This window comes from Hypanus sabinus, chromosome 2, assembly GCF_030144855.1.
Source record: "Hypanus sabinus isolate sHypSab1 chromosome 2, sHypSab1.hap1, whole genome shotgun sequence".
NCBI classification, from domain to species: Eukaryota; Metazoa; Chordata; class Chondrichthyes; order Myliobatiformes; family Dasyatidae; genus Hypanus; species Hypanus sabinus.
This window is the reverse complement of record NC_082707.1, coordinates 39,178,957-39,205,604: the sequence shown is the minus strand read 5'-3', so window position 1 is coordinate 39,205,604 and position 26,648 is coordinate 39,178,957. Positions and strand designations below refer to the sequence as shown.

At 41.8% G+C, this 26,648-nt stretch overlaps 1 protein-coding gene and 1 long non-coding RNA gene across 3 annotated transcripts in view; one reads left to right on the top strand and one right to left on the bottom strand.

Moving 5' to 3' along the window:
• Positions 1-14,528, bottom strand: part of LOC132390573 (NACHT, LRR and PYD domains-containing protein 3-like) — a 31,688-nt gene extending 17,160 nt beyond the window's left edge. The window contains exons 1-6 of the mRNA XM_059963183.1: positions 14,519-14,528; positions 13,015-13,089; positions 7,281-9,051; positions 4,572-4,658; positions 2,237-2,407; positions 322-492 (exon numbers count right to left, since the gene is read on the bottom strand). Of these exons, the coding sequence (XP_059819166.1) occupies positions 322-492; positions 2,237-2,407; positions 4,572-4,658; positions 7,281-9,051; positions 13,015-13,089; positions 14,519-14,528 (2,285 nt within the window). The remainder of the gene's footprint in view (positions 1-321; positions 493-2,236; positions 2,408-4,571; positions 4,659-7,280; positions 9,052-13,014; positions 13,090-14,518) is intronic.
• Positions 1-15,877, top strand: part of LOC132404603 (uncharacterized) — a 43,637-nt gene extending 27,760 nt beyond the window's left edge. For both annotated transcript variants that reach the window (XR_009515602.1, XR_009515595.1), the window contains exon 5: positions 14,919-15,877. This is a non-coding gene — a long non-coding RNA (uncharacterized LOC132404603). The remainder of the gene's footprint in view (positions 1-14,918) is intronic.
• Positions 15,878-26,648: the final 10,771 nt, after the last annotated feature.

The window sequence follows — 26,648 nt, the reverse complement described above, 5'->3', positions numbered from 1 at the left end:
AACAGCAGCTGTGTATAGCACAGAGTTTGAAGCTGAAGTTTCAGAGTAAAGGGAATCAGTGTAGAATTGCCAATTCCCTGAGATAAGTTTTTCAAGAGTGGTGATTATCTAAGGTAAGTAATACCAAGAATCCCTGATATTCATGCACTTACTAGGTCAGCCATCAACTAATTGCATTATGACCAATGAATTTTGCAATGGAATTTGTTGTTAGGATGCTTTGCCCAATTTTTCTCTCCCATGTATAATTGATTCATAAATTAATGTTGCCACAGAGTAATATTTGAATAGTTGTTATGATCAGACACAATAAGGACATACCCCAACTTCTGTAACTTGCAGCGTGAATCCTTCAGTGCAGCAGACAATATCTTCAGTCCTGCTTCACCCACCCTGTTGTTGCTCACATTCAGTTCCTGCAGAGTTTGGTTTATCAGGAGCACAGGGACCAGCTCCTCCCAGCTTCCATCTGAGAGATTATTATTGCTCAGACTGAAGAGATTAATAACAGTTAGCATGTTTGAAGTTGGAATTAAACTACTTATCCAGTATTTCGCAAATCAAATCACATTTATAACATTTTTAATCTTAAACATGGCTTTTAAATTGAATAAATATCAGATTCTCCTTTGGATTTTGTAACCAATGGTAAATAGTATTAGACATTGACTCTGGGATTATTAGACATAGAAGTGGCACAAAGTGAACCTCTACATACCTATACATTTTGTAAAATCACTCACCATGATTAAAATTTAAAGGAATGAGATTACCATAAAAATTAATTTTTAGAGCTAATTAAGTAAGTGTTGTACTGAATAAACTCTTCTCAAGCTTCCAGCTGGGTACAGGTATCAATTATAACCGATGTTTCGATGACAAACTCTGCCATCTTCAACAGGGATCATTCCTGATGAAGGCCACAGAGATTGTCCTCGGAATGTTGGTTATAATCGATACCTGTACCTGGCTGGAAGCTTGAGGAGAGTTTATTCATCGTACACCGGGAAAGCACCAGATGCGAAGTGTTGTAATGCTTGAATGTGATTAACAGTACTCTTAAAGAGACATGTATGTTTGAATGGATAAGAACTATTTTTATCTGGTGTGCGTATGGGTGTATGCTAAGCCTCTGTGTGTGCTTCATTGTCTCTCAGATAAATAATGGGATAGCTAAGCTTTTAAAAATGTAGAGCACTTGGGTTTCCAGATCTTATCTTTAAGTGCCTTTTGTGTCAATGCCACAGTCTGCTATCTGATCTTTTTTCTCTTCTCATAGGCAGTGCTAAGTTTTATTTTGTTCTTAACTACATAACTGTACCATTTGTTTTCCCAGACAATAAAAATGCGTAGGTAACCATTTTCTGGATGTCTGTTAGACTGGTACCACAACTTTATAATTTGGAATTGTTATTATTAGAACAAGCTTAAAGGTAGGAGCATAGATTAGAATCAGTTTGTGGGAAAATTCTGCCTTCTGTATTAAACCATTGAAAGTAATTGCCACATGCCACGTTGAGGTGAAGTTACAGTGCATAAATTTAAAGTGGGACTAGGTAGAATTGTAGATGTAGGTGGGGAATGGAGGGGAGGGGAGTGACCAGTGATGTTACAATTAATGGAAAACCACTGGTTATTTTGACTAATATCAAAAATGCTCTGGGACTCAGGAGGCTTAAGTAGAGAGCTTAAAAGAAAGGAGAAGGGAGTTTTCGCTTTGGTGGGAGTTGAGTGAAACCCTCTCTCACTGCTTCCCTCTGTAATTTATTCTGTTCCATGGATGCTGCCTGGTCTGCTGAGTTCCGCTAGCCTTTTGTGTGTGTTGCTTGGATTTCCTGCATCTTCAGATTTTCTCTTGTTTGTGATTGGACTACTACACTGTGAAGTCTCTTTCAGGGATGGCTACGCTGCAGAAGTTTAGATCTTCCCTTCGATGGGAGCTCAATAAAACCCTCTCTCACTGCTCCCCCTGTGTGATCTACTCTTTTCTCTGAATGCTGAGCTCCTCAGCACTTTGTGTATGTAGGCCAGGAAGGTGGTCTAGCAATTGCAAGATGCTGGCTGGGCTTTAAATGGATTTAGTTAAATTGTAAATGGTCCCCCAAAGCAGAATGTCTAAGTAAAACATAAGGATGAACTTCTGCTAGAGGTTTGAACTGAAGGTTAGTTAGCTTCAAAACTCAGTACCAATTCAACATTTGAATTTGAAATGACACATGCAAACTATTTCACATACTTTAGTTTCTGTATTCTGCACTGAGGCTGCTTCAGAACTGTAGAGAGCAAACATATTCCCTTGTCTCCAAGATGGTTATCACATAGGTTCACGTTCCTCAGCATGCTGTTATTGCTTAGAATGAAGGCTAAGGCTTCACAACATTTATGTGTGAGATTATTTCTTTCCAACCTGTGCAAAAGAGAAAAAAAAATGCATGCAATTGAGTGTACTGACATTCATTCCAAATTCCATGGCAGTTGATGCAGTTTTGAGAAGGTGAGTAGGCTACTGAAACATGGTGGGGGGGGGGGGCATGGTAGCACAGTGGTTAGTGCAATTGCTTTACGATGCCAGTGATCACTGATTGGGGTTCGATTCACTCCACTGTCTCTAAGGAGTTTGTAAGGAGTCTGCCTCTGAGGTTTCTCCCCATGACCATGTGGGTTTCCTCTCACATTTCAAAGACCTATGGTTAGGGTTAGGGTTAGGGTTACTGAATCACGGGCATCTCATGTTGGTGATGGAAGCATGGCAACACTTGCGGGCTGCCCCCAGAACAATCCTTGGACCGTGTTTGTCAATGCAAGAATGGTGCATTTCACTGTTGTGTTTTGGTGTTTGGATGTACATGTGACAAATGAGGCTAAACTTTAAATATCTTTACATCTTTAAATCTTTTTTTGTTTGCTATTTCCAATGTACTTGTTTTTTGCCACCAATATAAATAGCCATAGAAGACATTGGTGAAGTCACATTTGGAATACAGTGTACAGTTCTGATTAACTTGCTATAGAAAGGTTATCAATAAGAGGGAAAGTATGCAAAAATGATATCCTCAAGACCAGAGAGTCTGAGTTGTAAGGAGAAGCTGTTTTTGCTTGGCCTTTTTCCTTGAGGCATAGGAAGCTGAGGTTTATAAAATCATGAGAAGCATAGATAAGGATTAGTCATTGTCTTTTCTCCAGAGTAGGGCAGTCCAAAACTAGAGAGAGGCCCAAGAGGTTGTGCAGATGCTGGAAATCTTGAGCAACACACAGACTAAATGCTGGGGGAGCTCAGCAAGTCAGGGACTATCAATGGGGGCAAATGAACAGTTGACATTTTGAGTTGACTGAAAGGGTCCTGGCATGAAACTTCACTTGCTCATTTCCTTCCCATTGATTCTGCCTGCACTGCTAAGTTCATCCAGTAATTTGTGTGTATTGCCCAAAACTAGGCAGCAAAATTTACTCCAAAGGTAGTCATAGCCAAAGGGTGGTAGTGAGGACGAGCTCCCACTGCTAAACAAATGCTCTTCATGGGGCGCGTCTCAAACAGCCTCTGAGAACCAAGTCCAGCTCCTGGCCTTCACGTGTGGCACAGTTCTTATGCCCAGCGGAGCTGTTCTCACTGACAGGAGAAGGGGCAAAGGCGGGCCACTGGCAGATGCTCTGGGCAGATGGGGCTCATAACCCGCAGATGGTAGTTCATCTAGGAGAGGGAAAACTCCAATTTCAAACCTCCGCTGCCTTGTGGCTGTACCCGCTCATGGGAAAGGCTTTGGGAGTAAATCCCGAGGAAAAATCCGGAGTCGGAGTCCCAAAGGCAGCTGACTGCTGAACCCAGCACTGGCACGGCAACTCCTGTGATGCTGCTGGCACCAAACTGTATTGACTTTCTTTGTTCCTTTGGACCTGCAATCAGCATGGAGAGGGTAGTGTCCCACTGCATGGGCAACAGGCGGATCTCCATATCAACTCTGCCCTGGCTTGCACACTGGAGAAGCCACTCCAGCTTTGCTTTATAGCATCTTCAACCAGTGACTACCAGAGGCGCAGTACCCATGGTCGACCACGACCGACAGAGCCCGCACAGGCAGCATAGGTATAAAGTGAACAGTGAAGTTTTAAAAGGGTACTAAGCAGTAACTTTTCACAATGGGAGTGGTGCATATACGGAATGAGCTGCTAGTGGAAGAGGTGCAGTCACACCTTTTAAAACATTTGAACAGGTATGTCGATAAGATATCGATATGTATGTAATATTGATTAGACTTTAATTACTTGATGACTGAACATCAGAAAACAATTTATTGATATTTCCCTTTGTTAAAGATTCCTAAGAGATCAAAAACAGATTGGATATTAAAAACATTTCAACATTATACAGGATCTGATCATATAATATCTTTAATCTACTGACCTGAAAATATAAATATTTTCAAATAATTTGGATTTTTTATTTCATAACTCAAATACTTTGAGTCAATGCCCAGAAAGTAACTTCAATTCAGAGTACAAGACTGATTCAATGTACCACTACAAGTTCTACAAGGAACAAATTGGATGAAGCATTAAGGTTTTTCACAACTTACTCTAAATTTTGCAATTTTCCTTCTTGACTTCTGATCACTTGAGCTAATATTTTGACTCCAGTATCTCCTAAATTTGATCCGTTCATCCTAAGTGGAAACAATTTACAAATAAATTTACAATCAAACTGCCACAACTATTTGAGAAGGAAGTCCCAGGTACTGTTAGTTCCTCAATTAAAATAAAGCAAATATTACTTTTTATGTACCCATTGTAAATTTATTATTTTCTCATAGAATCAAGAATTTAATTTTGATTTTTTTTCTTGGGGATCTACAGGGTAGAATTCACACCTAATTATTCGGTGATATAAGAATAAAAATTGAATAGTTTCTCATCAATTCTGGTAAACATCACGGTATAATTTTGATGTAATTTTCCTTACTATGGACTCCAATCATATTTAAAATGAAATGGAACTCGAAGTAACATATACTAAATGTGAATGTTGATCTTGGGTATCACCACACCAAAAAAAACATGAATGTATGTGTTCAGTCAAAACAGGAAGTGCTGAAAATACTATCTGGCTGGGCCGTATCTCTAGTGAGAGAAACAGAGTTAATGTAGCAAGTCTCTGATGTCTTTTTACAACTCTGTATATGCTTATCTTTGTATAAAGTACATCAAGTAAGAATATAAGTAGCTACTAAATTATTAGTAGAAAAGTTAAAATGAGAGCTGAAATAATGAGTGAATTGTTGGCTTTTTCAGCAAGATGGAAGTAAAAATAATGTACATAAAGTTCTCAAATGTCTTATTGTGGATTGCATAATTTTACCTAGATCAAAATATCACATACTCAATAGAGAAAAAAAATGAAAGTTAGTTCATTGTACGTGGCAGAAAGATAAATTCTAATTGAGTTCTCTGCTATGAGGTTGCTTTGGCAGTCAGGGTGAAGGATAATCCTAAGAGCTTCTACGGGTATGTTAAGAGCAAAAGGATTGTAAGGGATACAATTGGTCCTCTTGAAGATCAGAGTAGTCGGCTATGTATGGAACCAAAAGAAATGGGAGAGATATTAAATGGGTTTTTTGCATCTGTATTTACTAAGGAAACTGGAATGGAGTCTATGGAAACAAGGCAAACAAGTAGGGAGGTCATGGAACTTATACAGATTAAAGAGGAGGAGGTGCTTGCTGTCTTGAGGCAAATCAGAGTAGATAAATCCCCGGGACATGACAGGGTATTCCCTCGGACCTTGAAGGAGACTAGTGTTGAAATTGCAGGGGCCCTAGCAGAAATATTTAAAATGTCAGTATCTACGGGTCAGGTGCCGGAGCATTGGAGGATAGCTCATATAGTTCCATTGTTTAAAAAAGGCTTGAAAAGTAAGCCGGGAAATTATAGGCCAGTAAGTGTTGTATACATGGACTTCAGTAAGGCCTTTGACAAGGTCCCACATGGGAGGTTAGTTAGGAAGATTCAGTCGCTAGGTGTACATGGGGGAGGTAGTAAATGGGATTAGACATTGGCTCAATGGAAGAAGCCAGAGAGTGGTAGTGGAGGATTGCTACTCTGAGTGGAGGCCTGTGACTAGTGGTGTGCCACAGGGATCAGTGCTGGGTCCATTGTTATTTGTCATCTATATCAATGATCTGGATGATAATGTGGTAAATTGGACCAGCAAATTTGCTGATGATACAAAGATTAGAGGTGTAGTGGACAGTGAGGAAGGTTTCTAAAGTTTGCAGAGGGATTTGGACCAGTTGGAGGAATGGGCTAAAAAATGGTAGATGGAGTTTAATGTGTGTGAGGTATTGCACTTCGGAAGGTCAAACCAAGATAGACCATACAAGGTAAATGGTAGGACACTGAGGAGTGCAGTAGAACAGAGGGATCTGGGAGTACAGATACATAATTCCCTAAAAGTGGCGTCACAAGTAGATAGGGTTGTAAAGAGAGCTTTTGGTACATTGGCCTTTATAAATCAAAGTATTGAGTATATATAGTTGGAATGTAATGGTGAGGTTGTATAAGGCATTGGTGAGGCCAAGTTTGGAGTATTGTATGCAGTTTTGGTCACCTAATTACAGGAAGGATATTAATAAGGTTGAAAGAGTGCAGAGAAGGTTTACAAGGATGTTGTCAGGACTTGAGAAAATGAGTTACAGAGAAAGGTTGAATAGATTAGGACTTTATTTCCTGGAGCGTAGGAGAATGAGGGGAGATTTGATAGAGGTGTATAAAATTATGATGGGTATAGATAGAGTGAATGCAAGCAGGCTTTTTCCACTGAGGCCAGGGGAGAAAAAAACCAGGGGTCATGGGTTAAGGGTGAAGGGGGAATAGTTTAAAGGAAACATTGGAGGGGCTTCTTCATGCAGAGAGTGGTGGGAGTGTGGAATGAGCTGCCAGATGAAGTGGTGTATGTGGGCTCACTTTTGACAATTAAGAAAAACTTGGACAGGTATATAGATGAGAGGGGTTTGGAGGAATATGGCCCAGGTGCAGGTCAGTGGGACTAGGCAGAAAAATGGTTGGGCACAGCCAAGAAGGGCCAAAAGGCCTGTTTCTGTGCTGTAATGTTCTAAGGTTCTATGGTTCTATTTATTTTCTAATTTTTGCTCTTGTGGTCACTAAGTGTGGAACATCACCCGCTGGTCACTGAATGTTGGAATATGTTTCTATTGTCAACTTCACATAATCTACAATGATTTATTGAATGTTATTGATAAAATATTTTTGAAGGGGAGCAGCATCCTTACTTTAGACTTGTAAAAGTGAACAGAACTGGAGCCAATCTCTGAAGACCGATGGACGATATTTTGTGTTCCGATAGATTGAATGTCTCACATTTTTCCTCTGACATTTTCAAAACCAGGGCCATTGCAGAGTAATCCATAGGTGACAGAGTCCGATATGTGGCAGCCTCAGTAGACAGGGTCTTGCTAAACTGCACCACAAATGAATTATCACCTAATTCAATTAAACAATATATCAGAGTGAGGCATTTTTCTGGAGCAATATCTTCCTGTAAATTTTGCTTCAACAATTGAGTGATCTTTGTTATATCATTATGATCAATCTCACAACTCGTCATCAGCCCTTTCAAGCTTTTCTGACTTGTCCCTAGTCCACAAAGGAATCTGAGAAATAAATCTGAGTGACCACTCGGACTTTTGATGGTTTCTTTACAGGCCTGTTTAAGGATGTGGAAGTAGCTGGGTTTTTCAAGTTGCTGTTGCATCTTTGGTTTGGTCGATGTCATTAAAGGATTTGATTTGGTGCCGTTAAATGAAAGAAAAACATACAAAGCAGCCATGTATTCTTGCAGTGCTTCATGAACAAAACAGATGTTCTTCAAGTTGTTTTGATTTCCCATTGTACGTTCTTTGCATATTCCACTCTCCATCAGCGAGACATCAATGTTGTACGTTCTTAAGTGATTCTCGTTGAATATAAATGTTTGGCTTCTCAGCAAATCAAAAGCCAAGTTTGCTAAATTAATGATGTCTCTTTGCTTTGACTTCATGAACTCAGCAGTAGATTTCCTTGTGCTTCCTAAATCTGCCTGTCGTTGCTGTTGATGGGAAAGGATTTGAACCAAAAAATTGTTGAAGACAGGTGTGATTACTATGGGCATGTAATCACTGAGCCCTTGGCATTGAAATGATTTTAATGCATCTTCCAAAAAGGTTGACAAAACAGTACAAAAAGTGGGCAGGTAACATAGACAGGATAGGCTCTTTTCTTTCTTCATAACTGAAATCATTTTCTCTGCCAGGAGCCTATTTTCGTACTTCTTGAGAAAGTACTCCCTCTTCTGCTGTTCATTGAAACCTCGTATTGCAGTCAGCCTGTCAATATAACTCAGAGGTATCTGTTCCATGGCCGCTGGCCGGGTGGTGATCCAAACTGAAGAGGAAGGATGAATGTTACCTCTGATAAGGTTTGAGAGCAAAGATTCAAGTGGCCTTGATTCACATTCATCATAGCAAGCTAACTGGTTTTCAAAATTTAGAGTTTGCCTACTTTCATCTAGTCCATCAAATATATACAGGCACTTGATTGATGTGCTTGAAAATATCTCTTTGCAATGCTGCATATGTGGGTAGCAAAACTCTATAAGTTGCATCAGGCTTAGTGTCCTTTGTGGCAGCATATTGAATTTACGGAATGGGAACATGAATATGAAATCAAATTCTGGGAGTATAGATCCGGCAGCCCAGTCATGAATTAACTTTTCTACACATGCTGTTTTGCCAATTCCAGCTATTCCTTTTGTAAGGGTGGTTCTGTGAGGCCTTTTCCCTTCAGCTTCTGGTTTTAAAATCTCTGTATATTTGAGGAAGCGGACCGGTCTGATCTTCTGATCCATATACTGGTGCTCCGGGCCTTCGTGCTGCTGAGACTGTGCACTACTTTCAGTGACCCATAGGTCTGAAAACGTGTTGCATGCAGACTCTCCTCTTATGCACACACACATTTCCTTCAAAGCACTGATGTGAGTTTGTTTGAGATGCAGAAGAACATCTTCTGGAATGAAAAGAAGGGGCAGAAGAAAATAATTCCAGGTGAATATTCACTATGATATATGTATTCCTAAGTGATTGAGGTTTGAAATTTTAATATCCACTTATCTTAAACAAAATTTTAAAAAAGTACTACAATAATCAGCCAGATGAAATTGAGCTTAAGATCATAAAACCTGGGAGCAGAATTATACAATTCAGCCCAACGGGTCTGCTCCACCGTTCCATCAGGAGTAATGTGTTAACCCCCCTTTAACCCATTCTCCTGCCTTCTTCCTGTAACCTTTGACACCATTACTAATCAAGAACCTATCAACCTCTACCTTAACTACACCCAATGACTTAGCCTCTGTTGTGGTAGCTATTTGTGTTATTCCGATGTCACTCAGTAAGCCATTCCCACTTGGGCAGAGTTCACATATTGTACAAACAGTGTTGTCAATAAAGTTCAGTTGAATATCCTGCAAGCTGACATCTTGGTGTGTTCTGCACCATCCCTCAATATCAAACATAACCGATGAGGAGTCTTGATCAAAAACATTGACTCTTTACTCTTTTCCAAAGATGCTGGCTGGCCTGCTGAGATACTCCAGCATTTTATGGTGTCAAAAGAGGTTGATCGTTAAGGAATTGATGCTACAGACTAAGTGATATCCCCAACAAGAAAGAGTTTACAGTAAGACTGTTTCTGTTTGTGTATATATATAGATTCCAAAGATTCATCAACCTAATCTGCCCATGCCAGTTGAGCTGAGAACTGGCCAGGGTTGCTAGGCAATGCCTTCAAGCTACTGTACACCCAAAAGTAGATTCATTGTAATAATCTGTGGGCAACTAGCCTGTGAAACTGTACAGAGACACAGACACAGCAGAAAAGTCAGTCAAACTCTTAGGGAGAGAAAAGAAGCCTTTTGTAGTCCAAGTAAATAAAATGATAAATAAACAGTCGATGTTTTGGGTTGATGAAGGGTCTCATGTCAAAAAGTCAACTGCTTACTCTTTTCCATAATTTCTGCCTGGCAGGCTGAGTTCCTTCAGCTTTTTGTGTGTGTTGCATCATGTTTCCAGTGCAGTCTGGCCAATGCCTTTCTATTATGCTATAGAGAGTGTGCAGAGGAGATTTACGAGGATATTGACTGGATTGGGGAGAATGCCTTATGAGAATGGGTCGAGTGAACTTGGCCTTTTCTCCTTGGAGCGGTGGAGGATGAGAGGTGACCTGATAGAGGTGTATAAGATGATGAGAGGCACTGATCCTGTGGAGAGTCAGAGGCTTTTTCCCGGGGCTGAAATGGCTAGCACGAAGGGGCATAGTTTTAAAGCACTTGAAAGTAGATACTGGTTGGGGGGGGGGGGGATGTCAGAGGTAAGTTTTTCCACACAGAGTGGTGGGTGAGTGGAATGCACTGCCAGCGATCGTGGTAGAGGCGGATATGAAAGAGTCTTTTAAGAGACTCTTAGATAGGCATATAGAGCTTAGAACAATAGAGGGCTATGTGGTAGGGAAATTCTAGGCAATTTCTAGAGTAGCTTATATAGTCAACACAACATTGCAGACAGAAGAGCCTGTAATGTGCTGTAGATTTAATTATTCAATTACATCCTTGCCTTTATATTCTAGTCCTCTCAAAGTGAATGCTAAATATATAACTTTAAACCTATTTCCAGCGATTCATCCAAGCTACACTTTACAGCAGAGGAAATTCTGTTTTACAAGAAGCATAAATATAACTTAGCCCTTCAAAAATGTTTTGAAACACAGCTGATCAATTATCTAAAAGAAAAATCAGCTACAATGGCTGGTGGTTCCTGAAGTGAGACTTCACTTGCATTTTTAAAGCAGCTGAAAGTAAATACACCACATTGCACCATAAAGAGAACAGGAAATTATGGGAAAGTTACATATGTGGATAGGGCATTGGCTGATTGGCAGGAAACAGAGTGGGAATAAAGGAATCCCATTCTGGTTGGCTGCCAGTTACCAGTAGTGTTCCACAGGGGTTCATGTTGGGGCCGCTTCTTTTTACATTGTATATTAATTATTTGGATTATGGAATAGATGGCTTTGTGGCTGTTTGCTGATGATACAAAGATAGGTGGAGGGGCCGGTAGTGCTGAGGAAACAGAGTCTGCAGAGAGACTTGGATAGATTGGGAGAATGGGCAAAGAAGTGGCAAATGAAATACAATGTTGGAAAGTGTACGGTCATGCACTTTGGTAGAAGAAATAAACGGGTAGACTATTATTTAAATGGGGAGAGAATTCAAAGTTCTGAGATGCAACAGGACTTGGGAGTCCTCATGCAGGATACCCTTAAAGTAACCTCCAGGTTGAGTCGGTGGTGAAGAAGGTGAATGCAATGTTGGCATTCATTTCTAGAGGAATAGAGTATAGGAGCAAGGATGTGATGTTGAGGCTCTATAAGGCACTGGTAAGACCTCACTTGGAGCACTGTGTGCAGTTTTGGTCTCCTTTATTTAAGAAAGGATGTGCCGACATTGGAGAGGGTTCAGAGAAGATTCACTAGAATGATTCTGGGAACGAGAGGGTTAACATATGAGGAACTTTTGACTGCTCTTGGACTGTTTAGAAGAATGAGGGGGGACCTCATAGAAACATTTCGAATGTTGAAAGGCATGGACAGAGTGGATGTAGCAAAGTTTTTTCCCATGGTGGGGGAGTCTAGTACAAGAGGATATGACTTAAGGATTGAAGGACGTCCATTCAGAACAGAGATGCGAAGACATTTTTTTTAGCCAGAGGGTGGTGAATCTGTGGAATTTGTTGCCACGGGAGGCAGTGGAGGCCAAGTCATCGGGTGTATTTAAGGCAGAGATTGATAGGTATCTGAGTAGCCAGGGTATCAAAGGTTATGGTGAAAAGGTGGGGGAGTGGGACTAAATAGGAGAATGGATCAGCTCATGATAAAATGGTGGAGGTGTTATGAATGTACCACAGCTCTGAGGGGGCCGAAGGGTGCGGGGTAGCCCCCTCAGAGAATCACAGGATCGCTATTGATTTGGGTCAGGAGACCCAGGAAATGAGAGAGAGACGTGCAGAATGTCTTGACCCCCCCAGCGATATAAAATCTACGGGAAACGGCCATTGTCCCTTGGAGACGGACTTGTGTATTACAATACTGTGCTATGTGGAAGCCCTCAGGCAAAGTGGGCTGATTGAGGGAGGGATTGCATCACCCCCAACCTGATTGACATCTGCGACCCTGTGAGTCAGGATAAAAGAGGGTCTGTGGGAACAGCCCCTCAGACGCACAAGAAGAAACGCTAGCGATCCCGTAATAGCGGAAGCCGGTGGGAGGAAGGCCACGTGCGTTCGTTTCCATTTGCCCCAGAACTGGTGGCTTTTACCATGGGAGAATGGCTTTTAGCTAACAACGGGGAAACCAACTCCCAATGACTCTCGAAGGATTGACATCATAAAAGGACTGGGCAAGTTTAACACGTCTTTCTCTCAAACCAAAACGCTGCAGCTTGAACAAACTAACAGTGACTTTTATATTTCCATCGGACAATACATTATCCCCTAGACAACAATAGGACTATTTCTTATTGATTATTATTATACCCGCGCTTTTAGATTTAGTATTGACGACGTATATTATCTGTATGGTTGCATTGATGTTATTTTGTGTATTTTTATCAATAAATACTGTTAAAAATAGTACCATCAGACTTCAATGGACCTCTCTACCTTTGCTGGTAAGTGACCCAGTTATGGGGTTCGTAACAGAGAAGACTCGATGGGCCGAATGGCCAACTTCGCTCCTTTGTCTTATGGAAATTTAATGAAAGTCATGATTATTAGCTATGAGCAACCTCAGATATTATATCTTTTAGCTTTCTGTACTTGAGAATTCAAGCACAGATCAATGGCATTGCCATCATTATACATTCCTCTCTCCCTTAAGAACAATTGTCAGGAATATAATATGACATGCTATTCTTACCCCTAGATGTCACATTGTCATTAAAATCCAAGTTTCCATCTGGAAAGTCATTCGCTGAATCTTCAGAAAGAATTTCTAAAGCACATCAAACATTTTAAATAAATACCGTGAAACACTGAACTTCATAGCTTAACGATTAAACTAAACATCATATGTTTACAGAAACTGTCCAAGTAAAAATAGCAATAAATTAAAGCCAAAGTAGAATATTGCAGATGAAAATAGCTGAAATGAAAGCAGAGTTTGTTAGAAGCACTCAACATGCAGATGACATTGGGAGAGAGAGAGAAGCTGGGAAGTCAGAATAAGAATTAGGTTTATTGGCACTGTATTATATGAAGTTGGATTTGTAGCTAAATTTGATGGTTGAAGGGAAGAAGCTGCTGCTGAATCATAGAGCGTAGGTCTACGGGCTCCTGTCCCTCACTCCCAATGGTGGTAATGACCAGAGGGTGAGGGTCCTTAGTGATGAATACTGATTTTTGAGACACTGAGGGGTCCTTGATATTGGGGGAGGGTTGAAGATTTCAAACACTCTTCACCTCATATCCTCAATATTATTTATTTATTTATTTCTTTATTTATTATTTTTTCTCTTTCTTTTTGTATTTACATAGTTTGTTGGATTTTTATGCCTGTTGGTTGTTGTCTGTTCTGTTGGGCGCAGTCTTTCATCAATTCTATTGTGTTTCTTGTATTTACTGTGATTGTCCACAAGAAAATGAATCTCAGGGTTTTATATGGTGACATATATGTACTTTGCTGATAAATTTGTTTTGAACTTCGGAAGTACCTAACAAAGTAGTCATTGAGTGAATGTTCATGTTCTTCTGCTACTGTAATATTCATTTCAAGATTCAACATGTTCTGTATTCAGAATTGCTCTTCTGCACACCACTGGTTATTTGAGTTACTGCCGCCTTCCTGTCAGCTTAAACAGCCTGGCCATTCTTCTCTAAGCTCCCTTACTAACAAAGCTTTATCACCCACAGAACTGCCACTCGCTGGATAATTTTCTGTTTTTTTGCATCATTCTCTGTAAACTGTAGAGACTGTTGTGCATGAAAATTGCAGGAGATCAGCAGTTTCAGAGATAGTCAAACTACCCTGTCTGGCACCAACAATTATTTCGCGGTCAAAGTCACTTAGATCACATTTCTTCCCTGTTCTGATGTTTGGTCTGAACAACAACTGAACCTCTTGATCATGCCAGCATGCTTTTAAACATTGAGTTGCTGCCACACTATTGGCTGATTAGATATTTGTATTAATGGCTAGGTGTACAGGTGACTCGATAAAGTAGCCAGTGAGAGTATGAGCAGCATTTACAACAAAAGCATAAATTATACACAATATTTAAAAGAAAGAAAACCATTAGAACAAAAAAGTCTGTTTTCATACAAATTGTTGTAAGGAGTACATCTCATAGATACGTAGTTGCATAATCTTGCTTCTCTGTTGTAACTTAAGTTTTGTTTAATGCAAAAAAGCTTTTTATACTTACCTTCCTCCATAATGTTGGGGAATCAGTTCTCACCAATTATCCGCTTTAAAAAAAATATTTACACTCTGATTATCCTTGTAGTTTAGAAAATAAAAATGCACAGGCTCATTGTCTGAATATCTTCTGCTGGTGGAGAAGCTGTGCCAGCACTTTTTAAATGCATCTGTAACATTCAAATACATAATATAAACTGATGATATTCCCTTACAAAGAAAGTTTAGCTTTATTTATCACATGTACATTGAAGCATCAAAGCGTACAATGAAATGTCATTTTTGCGTCAATGACCAACAAGGTCCAAAGATGTACTGAGATTAGCTTGCAGCTGTAAATATGTTTCCAGTGCCAAAACAGTATGCCCACAACTCACTAATCCTAACCGTATGTCTTTATAATGTAGGAGGAAACTGGAGCACCCGGAGGAAACCGACACTGTCACAGGGAGAACATACAAACTATTTACCGACAGCCATGGGAATTGAAGCTGGATTGTTGGCACAGTCAACAACGTATACCCAAAATGACAGCAGAGGCCCCCTGCTGCCAACTCTCCACCATGTACTTCCTTCACACAGGCTGCTCGACCTCCACAATGCAGCTCCTGCTCAATTGTACCTTTGCAATGGTATACCACACTCTGTGGGCTGATCAGACCACCCTCCCCTCCACACCTCATACGGAGGGTCGACTCATACCTGCTGCATGGATAACAAGGCCAAGGGTGGCAGTCAGACTGGATCCAGCCCCTGATCTTCTCCACTGTTCTGTAGAGGTAAAAGAAGGATTAGATTGGCCATCAAAGTGTCTGATCTTCCAACCTGCTGGCATGAACATCAAACTCTCAATTCCTGGTAATTTCTGCCATTCATTCATTTTTTTTGTGTTCTCCTTTCCTCTTTCCTCCTGGTCCAATTGCCCCCCATCACTCTATCTCTTTCCTCTCCTCCACCCTTTCCAACTGCCATCACCTGAACACACTGGTTCCCTTCCCATCTCCTTCCCTTTATTCTATGCTCCACTGTCCTCTTCGGTCAGATTCCATCTTCCTCAGCCCTTTGTCACATCCACCTGTCACCTTCCAGCTCTCTCCCTATCTGCTCGACCTATCACCCTCCTCAGCTGAAACCACCTCTTACCTACGTACAGCTCCACCCTCCTTGCTTCACTTTTCCACATGGGATGTCTCCTTACTTCCTTACAGTCCAGATAATGGTCTCAACTTGAAATGTTGTCTGTCCATTTCCCTCCATAGATGCTCCCTGAACATCTAGCACTTTCTTCTGGTGCTTTTATATGTTGCTCCAAATTTCCAGCATCTACACTTTCGCTTGTGTTCAATTTTCTTCTTTTTTAATTGAAGCCCGAATATTCTCTCTTAAGACCATTTAAATTCATCCATCCAGGAAGACCCTAAAGTTCCTGTTGTTGTCCATCCATTTTTATTATTTTTAACTGCTCTAGTGAAGCTCCACTAATTGATTATTCTCAATGTCAAGCTCTTTGGGAAACATGGAGATAAGATAATTGACCTGTTCCTTAATTTGTTATCTCTGGGAAATGAATCAGGACCTGGACAGATAATCATATATGAAAATCACCGAGACAGTATTCAGTAATTTGACTGACATGTTGGAAGTTTGTCTCCCATGTACCAAATGATAAACAATGTGTTTCATCTGTGGTTCATTGACATGGAGATGTTTTACCGCAAAAACTTGAGATAGTGTGTAAAAGAAAAAGATTAGAGGGTGAGTATGAAATGGACACTTTAAAGAATAATTTGGAGTTGAAGTGACACATTTGCAGAAATTGTTTTACTTTGGGACTTGTTGGAATTCCATTTACTCTGTTCATGTGGTGACTGAGCAGATACATGCATTTCTACTAGATAAATGGATGAATGTTTGAAGCAGGGAAATTGCATGCATGAATCCCACAGCTTCCTAAGCAGCCACATATTTTTGGCTAACCCTGTCTCAGGCAGTACTGTGAGGAAGCCTCTTTCATGCCATTGATACCTAGCTCTGGGCCCCTGCCAGAACCCTGGTTAATCTTGAAGTCTCAAGTAATCAGACTGAAACACAGCTTCCACCACTCCTAGGCCTGGGGGGACATCAGGTATTAAACAGCCTCTCTATTTGGGACATGAACTCTCCTCACTACTGCCATCAGGGCGAAGATAAAGGAGCTTGAGGCCCCACACTGAATAATTCAGGAACATTTTCTTCCCCTTCATCATTGGATTTCTGAATGATCCATGAACCCATGAACACTACCTCATTATTCTTTGGGAACACACACAAAATGCAGGAGGAACTCAGCAAGTCAGGCAGCATCTACGGAAAAGAATGAGCAGACGACTTTTTGGGGTGAGACCCTTCTTCAGACTGAGAAGGAAGAAGGAAGATGCCAGAATAAAAAGGTGTGGGAGGGGAAAGAGGCCAGCTGGAAGGTAATAGCTGAAGCCATGTGGGTGGGAAAAGTCAAGGAATAATTTGATGGGAGAGGAGGGTGGACCATAAGAGAAAGGGAAGGAGGAGGGGACCCAGGGAGAAGTAGGTGCAAAGAAGTAAAAGGTCAGAGTGGGGAGTAGAGGAAGGGATGGGGTGTGGTGGAATTTGTTTATTGGAAGGAGAAATCAATATTCATGCCATCAGGTTGGAGGATACCCAGAGGAAAGTGTTATTCCCCTACCCTGAGGCCTCATCTTAGCACAAGAGGAGGCCACAGATTGACACGGTGGAACGGGAAAGGAATTAAAATGTTTGGCCAACAGGAAGTCCCAGTTGTGGTGGATGATGTGGAGGTGTTCGATGAAGCGGTCCGTGAATTTATGACAGTGTCATAATGTAGAGGAAACTGCATCAGGTGTACCAGGCACAATAGATGACTCCAGCAGATTTGCAGCATTGCCTCACCTGGAAGGACTGTTTGATACCTTGAATGGAGGTGTATGGGCAGGTATAGTACTTGGGCCATTTGCAGGGATATGTACCTGGTGAGAGATTAGTGGGGAGGGATGAATGGATAAGGAGTAATAAGGAGAAGGAGTAATTCCTGTGGTAAGCTGGCGGGGGGGGGGGGGGGTGAGCAAAGAGTTAAAGATATATTTTGTGGTGGGATCCCTTTGGAGATGGTGGCAGTTGCAGAGGATAATGTGTTGTAGAGGCTGACAGGATGGTGGGTGAGGACAAGAGGGACTGTGTCACTATTAAGGTGGCAGGAAGGTGGGGTGAGTGCAGATATCTGGGAAATGGAACAGATGAAGGTGAGGCAGCATCAAGAATAGAGAGAGGGATACCCCGTTCTTTAAAGAAAGAGGACATCTCTCATGTCCTGGAACAGATGTGATGGAGGCAAAGAAACTGAGAAAAGGGAATAGCATTTTTACAGGCGATATGGTGGGAAGAGCATAATCAAGATAACCATGGGAATTAGTAGGTTTATAAAAGATGTCAGTTGACAGTTTGTCCCCAGAGATGCAGAAAGAGTGATCAAGAAAGGGCAAGAGGGTGACAGAGATAGACCAAGTGAATTGAAGGGTGAGGTGGAAGTTGATAAAATCGACAACCTTAGAGAGGGTGCACGTAGCAGCGCTAAAGCAGTCGGTAGCATAGCAGAGGAAGAGTTAGGGAGTATAAATGGGGAAGGCTTCAAACATAGACTGTTCTACAAATCCAACAAAGAAACAGACATAGCTGGGGGCCAGGTGAGTGCCCATGGCTATCCCTTGGGGTTGGAGAAGTTGGAAGGAGCTGAAGGAAAAATTGTTCAGGGTGAGGACCAGTTTTGCCAGATGGAGGAGTTGGTGATGGAGGGGGATTGGTTGGATTTTTGTCAAGAAAGAAGTGGAGAACTTTGAGGCCCTCTTTATAGGAGATAGAAGTGTATAGGGACTGGACATCCATGGTGAAGATGAGGCAGTCAGGGCCAGGGAATTGAAAGTCACTGAGGAGATCAAGGGAATGAGAAGTTGGATGTAGATGGGAAGGGACTGAACCAAGGGGATAGAATGGAATTGAGATATGAAGACACTAGTTCAGTAGGAAGGGACCAGGCAGAGACAATAGGCCTTTTATTAATGGTAAAACTTCTGGTAGTGTGGAGGATCAGAGGGATCTTGGGGTCTGAGTCCATAGGACACTCAAAGCTGCTGCACAAGTTGACTCTGTGGTTAAGAAAGCATACGGTACATTGGTCTTCATCAACCGTGGGATTGGGTTCAAGAGCCAAGAGGTAATATTGTAGCTATGTAGGACCCTGGTCAGACCCCACTTGGAGTACTGTGCTCAGTTCTGGTCACCTCACTACAGGAAGGCTGTGGAAACTATAGAGAGGCGTGGAGGAGATGTTGCCTGGATTGGGAAGCATGCCTTATGAGAATAGGTTGAGTGAACTTTATCTTTTCTCCTTGAAGCGGCGGAGGATGAGAGGTGACCTGATAGAGGTGTATAAGATGATGAGAGGCAAATTGAGCATGTGGATAGTCAGAGGTTTTTTCCCAGGGTTGAAATGGCTAACATGAGAGGGCATAGTTTTAAGGTGCTTGGAAGCAGGTACAGAGGGGATGTCAGGGGTAAGTTTTTTACTCAGAGAGTGGTGTGTGTGTGGAATGGGCTGCCACTGATGGTGGTGGAGGCGGATACGATAGGGTCTTTTATGAGACACCTGGATAGGTACATAGAGCTTAGAAAAATAGAGGGCTATGGATAACCCTAGGTAATTTCTAAAGTAAGTACATGTTTGGCACAGCACTGTGGGCTGAAGGGCCTGTATTGTGCTGTAGATTTCCTATGTTCCAATGTTTCTACCCAGACAGTGCAGTTTGTGGATCTTGGGCAGGAGGTAGTGCTGGGTTAGGGAACTGGATAGGGGATAAGGCCTGTGATTGTGTTCACCATAGTTTTCTGATAGTGTAGAGTGGAGTTCTCCTGGAGGGATAAGTATGAGGAGATGTTTGAGAGTTGCCACCAAGGTAGATGTCAGTATTCCTTTATCTTTCAGCATTCCTCATTATTCCTTCTTTGCATTATTTAGTTACTTTTATAATGTATGGATTTTTGTGCCCCTACACTATACCACTGCTGCACAACAACAAATGCCATGTCATGTCTTCGATAATAAATCCCATTCTGACTCTGATTCTCTCAGAACCAGGAAGGAATTGGGGAGAGAGATTAGACGCCAAACCAGAATTGATGGGATCTTGGACATTTTGGTAGGGTAGAAGAGGGGTCAGAGGAAGAGAGATTGGTTAGAAGGAGAGGTCTTGTAGAAGAAATGGAGTCATATCCAGTGGAGAGGTCAGAGTTTTTAGGATGGAAGAAGGGAGAAGATTAAACAATTAGGCAAGGCTGGAAATCTATCCTACCAGGAGATGGATGAACAGTAAACATGGATCAGGGAAGTTGGGGAGAGTTGGATGATAGAATTCCCAGGATTAGCATTGAAATGCAAATTCAGAGCAAACAAAACCTCCAGCACTATATTGGGTCAATTATTTGTCCTCTGTGTTGAAGGGGTTCATTGGGGTTGAGTCCAGGCTTCCAGTCTGTAATAATGAAGACAGCTCAGGACAAACCACTGAAGAAGTAGGAGACTTAAAAGAGGTGGCTGGAAACTTCCTTGCAAAAGACAAAATAGACAACATATCCGGTGTCAGAGTTCCAGCCTTCAATGTCCCAGACTTACTGCCCTCCATTAATGGGACTTCGTAGGTTGTTGGAAAGTTCTGCAGTCAATTTTGTGGAATGTACAGTATAAGTGTTTGATGTCAACCATTACACCATTTTTATGCTGCATTTTAAATTCAATTCAGACAGCATCTTTCAGATCCTTCTGTTGAATAAGCCACCCTCACCAGAAGGAAAAACAGCTCAATTATTCTGCCTTCACAATGTAAATTTCATTCACTATGATACATCTCACTTCAAACAGTGAGATGAGTCTATCCCAAATGTAGCAACCCATGAACAGACAGGAACTCCCATGAAATTTTTGAAGCCGGTAATTTGTAAAATTGCTCTCTGCAAGTTAACATTTCTGTTGTCTTCCTTGCCTTTGTCAGCTTATTAGCTAACCTAACCATTGTTCTGCAATGTACACAAAGCCAGCATTATTATTTACTTCTATGCTCATAACACAGTGTTAGAATTGGGACAACTTTCCAAATTTGTAGAGGTGCTTCAAATGATTTAAATACCAAGTAAGGCTGCAATTGCTTCCTGACATAAAGTGCATTTTTGATCGAATGCACTGGTTGTTTTGTCCATTTCTTACCCGTAATGACTGAGGACCAACAGAAACCCACCGAAATTCTAGATTATCAAACAAGCATCCCCTTTTATACTTACCATTTCATTTCTAATTCAATAGATTTTGGCTGGCCACCAAATACTAATTACATTTGCTTTAATAAGCATATGGCTTAATTTCCCCTTTGAAGCAATTTCAGTATACATCACAACAAACTGAAATATTACCTTGATCAATGAAGCAGGACAAATACCTCAAGGAAAAACCAACGAAGAAGCAAGGCTGGCTATGCTTAAGTGTAAGTCTCTATGCTTTTAATACTTTTGAAATATGTTGGGTTCAACTCTATTTTAATGTACAGTGTTCTTTATGATTGTTCATGTTGTAAAGATTATTTATTAACATGTGTGGGCACAGTGTCATTACAAAAGGCATTTCCAGTAGAATAATAAAACTTTATAAGCTCTTCTAAGTAAGGGCATTTTCCATATATTTCCTTATTTAAGAAATAAATTTAGTTGCTCAAGTTTGTGAGTTTAAATCAATGACACAGAAGGGCAGGAGGAGTTGAGGAGAGCAATGGTGACAGGGGATTCAATAATTTGAGGAGCAAGCAGGAAATTCTGTGGACATAACAGAGACTTTCAGGTGGTATGTTGTCTCCTGGTATCAGGGTCAGGGACATCTCAGATCAGATCTGTAGCATTCTTAAGGGGAGGGTGAGCAGTCAGAAGTCATGGTACATTTTGGTACCAATGACATAGAAAGGAAAAACTGTGAGGTCCTGAGGAGAAAGTATAGAGAACTAGGTAGAAAGCTGAAAAGCAGCACATCAAGGGTAGTAATCTCTGGACTTCTGCCTGTGCCACTTGCCAGGAAGGGTAAAAATAGGATGATATGGTAGTTGGATGCATGGCTGAAGAAATGGTGCAGGAGGCACTGTTGCAGATCTGTGGGTCATTGGGATCTCTTCTGGGGAAAGTATGACCTGTATAAAAAGGGATGGGATACTCCGGAACTTGAAAGGGACCAATATCCTTGCAGGTAGGTTTGCTAGAGCTGTTGGGGGGGGGGGGTTAAATTAATTTGGCTGTGAGATGGAACTAGAACGATAGGTCAGAGGATAGGCAAATGGTGTACAGGTAGTTGTAATATGTAGAGAGACTGTGAGGAAGGATAGGTAATTGATAGGGCATAAATGCAGTCTGTTGAATAGGTTAAAGTGTCTCTATTTTAATGCAGGAACAAAGGTGATGAACTTAGCGCATGGGTCAGTACATGGAACTATGACGTTGTGACCATTACAGAGACTTGGCTATCGCAATGCCAGGGATGGCTGCTGGATGTTCTGAGATTTAGTTGTTTCAAAAGGGACAGGAAAAATGGTAAAGATGTGAGGGAGGGGGATTTCTAACTGGGATAGAATCACAGCTGCAGAAAGGGAGGACACCCTGGAGGGATTGAGCATTGCGTCAGTACGGGTGGATGTCAAAAACAGGAAGGGAAGATTTTGGAAAGGTGCAAAAATCACAGGATTGTTATCTCAATATTGTCAGGCACCTCCTTAGGGTAAAAGTTTCAGATGGGGCAGAATTTGTTAGGTGTGTCCTAACACAATAGAATTTCTGACACAATATATAGACACAATATATAAAGAAAGCCACAAGAAGATCTACACATACATGAAGCACAGGAAGATGACTACAGTGAGTCTAGGATCCATTAGGGATAAAAGAAGAAACATGTGCCTGGAGTCAGAAGAGGTAGGGAAGGTTCTTAGTGAATCTCTTGCTTTAGTATTCACCAGTGAGAAGGACCTTGATGTTTGTGAGGACAACATAAAACAGGCTGTTATTGAATTGAATTTTGGTTTATTGTCATTTAGAAACCACAACTGCAATGCAGTTAAAAAAATGAAACAACTTTCCTCCAGAATTATATCACAAAAGCACACGGCAAACCAGACTACACCAGAAAATCCGCATAACATTTGGCAATCCCCAAATCCAGAGTCTGGAGAGGCTGTTGCATATTAATATTGCGCTACTATCTTAGCACGTTCCCTGGAAACTATGCTGGAGTATGTCAAAACTAAGAAGGTGGATGTGCTGGAAATGTAAAATCATTCGGCTGGACAAGTCCCTGGAGCTGAATGGAGTACAATCCAATTTACTATGGGAAGTAAGGGAAATGATCTTTGTGTCCTCACTGGTCACAGGAAGAGTACCAAAAGATTAGAGGGTGTCAAATGTCATCCCTTTGTTCAAGAATTATAAAAGGAGTAATGCTGGGAATTAATGAACAGTGAGTCTTATGTCAGTGGTGGGTAATTCCAAGAGACAGGATTTATGAGCACTTGGGGAAGCATTGTGTGATTAGGAATAGTCAGTATGGCTTTGTTAGGGGCAGGTCATTTCTCATGAGACTGATTGAATTCCTTGAGGAAGTGACAAAACAAATTGAAGCAGATAGAACAATAGACGAGGTGAATATGGATTTTAGAAAGGCATCTGGCATTTGGTTATGGTCTTATGGTCCCCCGTGGTGGCTCATTCAGAAAGTCAAGAGGTATAGGATCCAGAGAAATTTGGCTACCTGGATTAGACAATAGACAATAGACAATAGGTGCAGAAGTAGACCATTCGGCCCCTCGAGTCTGCACCGCCATTCTGAGATCATGGCTGATCATTCACTATCAATACCCAGTCCCTGCCTTGTCCCCATATCCCTTGATTCCCCTATCCATCAGATATCTATCTAGCTCCTTCTTGAAAGCATCCAGAGAATTGGCCTCCACCATCTTCCAAGGCAGTGCATTCCACACCTCCACAACTCTCTGGGAGAAGAAGCTCTTCCTCAACTCTGTTTTAAATAACTGACCTCTTATTCTCAATCCATGTCCTCTGGTACTGGATTGAGAATTGGCTTGCCCACAGAAGGTGGAGGTAGATGGAATGTATTCTGCTTTGCAAAATACAGTGACCAGTGGTGTTCTGTAGAGATCTGTTCTGGGATTCCTAATCTTCGTGATTTCCATAGATGACCTGGATGAGGAAGTAGAGGGAGGGTTTGTAAGTTTGCATGTCACATCAAAGTTGTTGTGTTGTGGATAGTTTAGAACTTTGACCAGTGCCAATCATTGGAAGTTTGAAGAGGAGGGGATTTCAATCAGGTCCACTGCAAGAGGATAAAAGGCAGCAGTGGATTACTGCAATGTAAAAGAGCTTTGACCAATTAGTGTTTGGGAATTGATTAGTAAGAGCCAATTAAAGGAAGGCAGAGGCAAGTGCAGTGACCATTATTACAGCAGCTGTTGTCTGAGTGGGCAGAGTCAGAGTGGTGATCTTGAGTCTTTAGCTCTTCGAGGCTTCAGCAAAGAGAAGCTTCAGTCAGAGAAAGCAAAGGAAAGAAAAGCTCAAGTTTTTTCCTTCCCTTCATTATATTTGCTCAGCTAAGACAGTAGAGATGCCCGGCAGGATGGTGAAATGCTCCTCTTGTGGGATGTGGGAAGGCAGGGAGACCTCTAGTGTCCCTGACGACTACATCTATGAGAAGTGCATCCATCTGCAGCATCTAATAAACTGTGTTAAGGAGTTGGAGTGACACACACAGAATGCTGAAGGGTCTTGGCCTGAAACGTAGACTGTACTTTTTTCCATAGATGCTGCCTGGCCTGCTGAGTTCCTCCAGCATTTTGTGTGTGTTACTTGGATTTCCAGCATCTGCAGGTTTTCTCTTGTTTCTGTTAAGGAGTTGGAGCCGGAACTGGATGAACTCTGGATCATTTGGGAAGCTGAGAAGATGGTAGATAGGACATATGGAGAAGTAGTTATACCCAAGGTACAAGCACAGAAAACTGTGACAGTCAGGAAGGGGAAAGGGGTTAAGGAGTTCCTTTGTGACCATCCCCCTCAACAACTTTGGTTACTATCGGGGAGGTGACCGAACAGTGTCACAGGTCTCTGGCACTGAGTCTGCCTCTGTGACTCAGACGGGAAGAGGAAAGAAGAGGCATGCTGTGGTGATAGGGGATTTGTTAGTTAGGGCAACAGACAAAGGTTATGAGGTTGAGACGTTGATTCCTGGATGGTATGTTGCCTCCTGGGTGCCAGGATTTAAGGTATATCTTGGAATGAGTCCTCAGCAACAATTAGAAGTCGTGGTCCATGCAGGTGCCAATGAATGGGTAGGATGAGTGACAAGGTTCTGCATCGGGAGTTCAGGGAGTTAGATGCCAAGTTAAAGGGCAGGACTTCCAGGGTTGTGATCTCAGGATTGCTACCCAAGCCATGTGCTAGTGAGACCAGAAACTGGGAAGATTATACAGTTCAGTAGTTGACTAAGGAGTTGGTGTAGGAGGGAGGGCATAAGATTTTTAGATCATTGGATCTCTTCCAGGAAAGGTGGGACCTTTTTGTTAGAAGGGATAGTTTGCACCTGATCTAGAGGGGGACTAATATCCTAGTGGGAAGGTTTGTTAATGCTGCATGGTGGGGTTTAAACTAAAGTTGTAGGGGGATGGGAACCAGAGTGCCAGAACAGTTAGTGGAGAGGTTGTGGAGGAAGTTGAATTGAATTGAATTGTCTTTATTTACATGCTTCCAGTACATGAGGAGTAAAAATCTTTACATTACATCTCCATCTAAATGTGCAATGTGGAAATTATAGTAATTTGTAATAAATAGTGTGTACAGTAAGGTATACAACAGAACAGTCAATATAGCTTAGAAATACAATTGTATCAGCGTGAATTAATCAGCTTAATGGCCCGGTGGAAGAAGCTGTCCTGGAGCCTGTTGGTCCTGGCTTTTACACTATGGTACGGTTTCCTGGATGGTAGCAGCTGGAACAGTTCATTGTTGAGGTGACTTGGGTCCCCAGTAATACTTTGAATCCCTTTTATGCACCTGTCACTGTAAATGTCCTGAATCATGGGAAGTTCACATCCACAGTTGCGCTGGGCTGTCCGCACCACTCTCTGCAGAATCCTGCAATTGAGGGAGGTACAGTTCCCATACCAGGCAGTGATGCAGCCAGTCAGGATGCTCTCAATTGTGCCCCTGTAGAAAGTTCTTACGATTTGGGGACCCATACAAAACTTCTTCAACTGTCTGAGGTGAAAGAGGCGCTGTTGTGCTTTTTTCACCACACATGCTGAGGAACTTAAAGCTGTTCACCCTCTCAACCCCAGATCCATTGATAGGGGTTAGCCTGTCTCCATTCCTCCTGTTGTTCATAACCAGCTCCTATGTTGAGGGTCAGAGGAGCAGAGGTGAGGGAGCCTACTATTACTTCCTGCCAGTTATCTGACAGGAAATCTAGGATCCAGCTGCACAAGGAAGGGTGAAGGCCGAGGTCTCTGAGCTTCTTGTCAAGCCTTGAGGGAATTATGGTGTTGAATGCTGAACTGCAGTCCCAGAACAGCATTCTCACATAAGAATCCTTCTTCTCCAGATGTGTAAGGACGGTGTGTAGACCAGTGGCTATTGCATCGTCTGCTGATCAGTTGTGTTGGTAGGCGAATTGTAGGGGGTCCAGTCTGGCTGGTAGCAAGCTGCAGATGTAATACTTCATCAGCCTCTCAAAGCATTTACTTATTATTGAGGTGAGTATGACAGGATGCCAGTCGGTCAGACATGTTACCTTAGTCTTCTTAGGTACAGGAACAATGGTGGATGTTTTCAAGCAGGAGGGCACTCTACACTTGAAGAGGGAGAGATTAAAAATGTTTGCAAACACATTCATCCTGAGTACCTGCCCTGGGATGCAGTCCAGTCCTGCAGCCTTGTGGCTGTCCACTCGTTGGAAACACCTGCGTACTACAGCCTCAGAGATGACCAAGGTGCCGGTCACATCAGTGGCTCTCCTCAGGGCT